The following is a 3,769-nucleotide window of genomic DNA, read 5'->3' as shown; positions in this document are numbered from 1 at the left end:
TTAAAATACATTTATTTCATACTAAGTATAGTTAAAATCTATTAACATATTTACTGACTTGAGACTTACTGATATAAAAATTATAATTAAACTTTATTTGGCGTACTACTTGTGCGCAATGCACATTTCTTAATATTAAGCTTAAAATGTGTCTTAATGTCACTTTTGATGAGAATTTCACTCACTCTCTCACACACACACACACACTCACTCACTCACTCACGCACTCACTCTCTCACACACACACTCACTCACTCACACACTCACGGACAAACGGATTTGGTCTTCAAAGTAAAACGTTACATTCATTACAGCAGCTGTTTTCTGATTGGACGTCAGCGAGTTTCTTCAGCCGTCTGATTGGCTGAACAAACGTACAACTCTGTATTTAAATGAACGACAACAAATAAGTGTTCAGATGTTCAGGTTTGAGGTACACAGATGCTAGTTTTGACGTTACTGATGACTGGGGAGGCTTTGGTTTGAAATGGTTGATGAATGTGTTTTTCTACGGTCGCTACACCGCGCTGCTTTGGTGCTTCGATGACGGTCGTAATGTGCTTGTCGCGTGCTGATCATCCGGTCGAACGTTGTCCTTCATCACGGCGAGTTTGTCGGAGAACCCTTCAGACTGCTGAGAGCCGCGTGGATGCGGAAATGAAGACGAGACTCCATCGAATAATCCTTATAATTCAACCTACAGACACACAAAGACACACACAGATTCTTTAGCATAAATTATTGTGTTGATTTTCTAGCAGCTGCCTGTTTACGGTACTTCGAGGTGGTCGATATGACCAAAAATGCAAACGTGAATAATGCACAGTTATTTAAGTTCTCTATGATGCTGCTTGCAATAAGCACTGTTAGAATTAAATGAAGAAATTCTGCATTTCTTTCGCCCTCTGTAAGGATGTGTTCAATCTGAAAAAGTGGTTTAATAAAGATTGTACTCATTTTGTGAAATCCAAATTTTGAGCACTCTTTACTGTACCTTTTATTTTTTTTTATTTTTTTACTTTGACTGAAATTTGCCAGTGGGACAATGCAGGCTGTGCCATATTGCACCATCAGCCCAGTTTGCTGTGCTATTTCTCAGCTGTCATAGAGGATGCATTAAACCAGATATAACAACTTAATATTAGAGTTGCTGACCTAATAAAAGACACATTTTGAACTTTTGTTACTGTACCAGTATATTTTTATGGACCCTTGAACTTGGCAATGTAGGACAATGCACATAAAGCCGTACTGCACCATCAGCCCATTTCCCAAGTGTTACAGAGGTTGTATTAAATTTGAAATATGCTCTCAATATTAGAGTTACTAACCTAATGAAATACCAATTTTGAGTACTTTTTACTGTACCAGTCTTGTTTTATGGACCCTTGAACTTAGCATGTGGGACAATGCACAATGAGCCAAATTACACCATCAGCCCAATTCATGGTGCGATTTCTCAACTGTCACAGTGGATACATTAAATCAGAAACAATTACTTTATATTAGAGTTACTGCCCCGACAAAATCCAAATTTTGAGCAATTTTTACTGTACCTATCTTTTTTTATTGACACTTGAACTTGGCATTTGGGACAAATCACACAGAGCCATATTACACCATTAGCCCAATCTGTGGCGCTGTTTTTCAGCCGTTTCAGATGACGTGTTAAAATTGACATAAGCTCTCAATACTAGAGTTACTGCCCTAATACAATCCGAATATTGAGCACTCTTTGTGGTACCAGTCTTTTTTATGCACCCTTGAACTTGGAATGTGGGACAATCTACAATGAGCCAAATTGCGCCATCAGCCCAATTCGCGGTTGAGTTTCTCAGCCGCTTCAGAGGATGCGTTAAAGACGACATTAAGCTTTTATACTAGAGCTACTACCCTATTGAAATCCAAATTTTGAGCACTTTTTGCTGCACCAATCTTTTTTTATGGACCTTTGAACTTGGCATGTGGGACAATGTACGCTGTCGTATTGCGCCATCAGCCCATTTCACGCCTCATTTTTTCAACTGCCACAAACGACGTGTCGAATCAGACGTAAGACCTTGATACTAGGTTTACGGTCCTAGAAAAAAAATCCAAATTTTGAGCACTTTTTACTTCACTATTCTTATTTTATGGGCCCTTGAACTTAGCATGTGGGACAATGCACAATTAGCTGTATTGTTCCAAAATCCCATTTCGCAGTGCAGTTTGTCAACCGCCACATTGGACGCTTTAAACCAGACATAAGGTCTTTATACTACAGTTACTGCCCTAACAAAATACACTTCTTGAGCACCATTCACTGTATCATTTTTTTTTACTTGACCTTTGAACTTGGCATGTGGGACAATGCACATTGAATTGTATTACGCATCAGCCCATTACTCAACCAAAAAAAAAATAGAACAGTAAAATGTAGTAAAAATGTGTTTTTCACAAGATCAATTGTTGGGATTTAGAAATGCTGAATTTCTCCATTCAGTTCTAACAATGCTTACTGTGAAGCGTTGTGTTATTTAAGAGATTAGGTAGCATTTAGTATTGCTATGATAGCTTTATGTTGTCATTTATTTCAGAAGGGACATGTACACGTCTAAAAGCGAACTCACTTGGCGTCCTCGATGAAGCGCATGGCTTTGACGTAGTTGCCCTGCTGCTTGTAGAGTAAACCCAGCTCATAGAGAGTGAAGGGGATCAGATAGTGATCGTAACGGATGAGCTTCTCGCTGCGAACACACACGTACTACTTGTGCGCAATGCACATTTCTTAATATTAAGCTTAAAATGTGTCTTAATGTCACTTTTGATGAGAATTGTCTTTAAATGCAAAATATTTAAAGTGTACCTGAAGTATACTTGCAACAGTTCCACTTCAGCACAAATACACTAAGCACATCTTTAACTGGACTTCAGCACTACTTCCGCACAACTGAAGTGCATTAAGCACAAAACTGTACAACTGCATGGCATTTGATCAAGTACATAAATATGAAAATGTATTTGTAGCATGAAATAAATGTATATAATGTACATATAACTGATATCAAGTCAACAGGAGTGTTTCCGACATAAAATATAGTATAGTAGTATATATAAATATACAGCTGCTTAATACACACAGCATATTAATAAGCAGCTGTGAAACACTTAATGTATAGTTATGAGCTCTAATAGTGGTTCACAAGCAGGTCAGTACTACATTACACAGATGACCCGAATAAATCAAGTAGATCTGAATTTAGAAGGAACATGGAAACTTTGCATTAACTTACTGTACGTTTGTACATTATAGATGAAGGCACCTAGTGTCTGTGTGTTACAATGTGAAATTATTCTCTGAAAACAAGTCTAGCAAATGTGTCAAAACAAGCCTAAAAAGTGCTTGTTTAATGAGAATTCATATTCACAAGCACAAATCATTTGAAACAATCAGGCAACAAGCTTCAAGAAACAGCCACAGAAATGTGCATGTGTTTGATTGTACGAAATCAAAAATCGGCAAACATTTCAGGACTATATACATAATGCATATTGTTATTTTTGCCTTGTTTTCCAGTACAAATATCTAAACATTCTTAAATAAAGATACATTTACTTAAAATGCAAGATTACTTAAGGTATTATATATAGGCTATATATATATATATATATATATACACATACAATTTAATAACATTTTCTACGATTAAAACAAGAAATATTATCTGAAAAATAAAGAAAAAAAGAACCTTAAATTTAAAGGGAAAACAAGTTTATTTTTAACCATTGT

The 3,769-nt window shown here is 36.5% G+C and overlaps 1 protein-coding gene across 2 annotated transcripts in view; it reads right to left on the bottom strand.

The window, feature by feature from the left end:
- Nucleotides 1–199: 199 nt before the first annotated feature.
- Nucleotides 200–3,769, bottom strand: part of LOC107750185 (tetratricopeptide repeat protein 39B-like) — a 12,961-nt gene continuing 9,391 nt past the window's right edge. For both annotated transcript variants that reach the window (XM_016565464.1, XM_016565465.1), the window contains 2 exons: nucleotides 2,610–2,726; nucleotides 200–697 (listed from right to left, as the gene is read on the bottom strand). In XM_016565464.1, coding sequence (XP_016420950.1) covers nucleotides 601–697; nucleotides 2,610–2,726 — 214 coding nt within the window. In that variant the 3' untranslated portion in view covers nucleotides 200–600. The remainder of the gene's footprint in view (nucleotides 698–2,609; nucleotides 2,727–3,769) is intronic.

This window comes from Sinocyclocheilus rhinocerous, unplaced genomic scaffold (assembly GCF_001515625.1).
Source record: "Sinocyclocheilus rhinocerous isolate Xijiao unplaced genomic scaffold, SAMN03320098_v1.1 scaffold151, whole genome shotgun sequence".
Lineage (NCBI taxonomy): Eukaryota > Metazoa > Chordata > Actinopteri > Cypriniformes > Cyprinidae > Sinocyclocheilus > Sinocyclocheilus rhinocerous.
The sequence above is the reverse complement of the archived record's forward strand: the minus strand, read 5'-3'. Positions and strand labels throughout refer to the sequence as shown.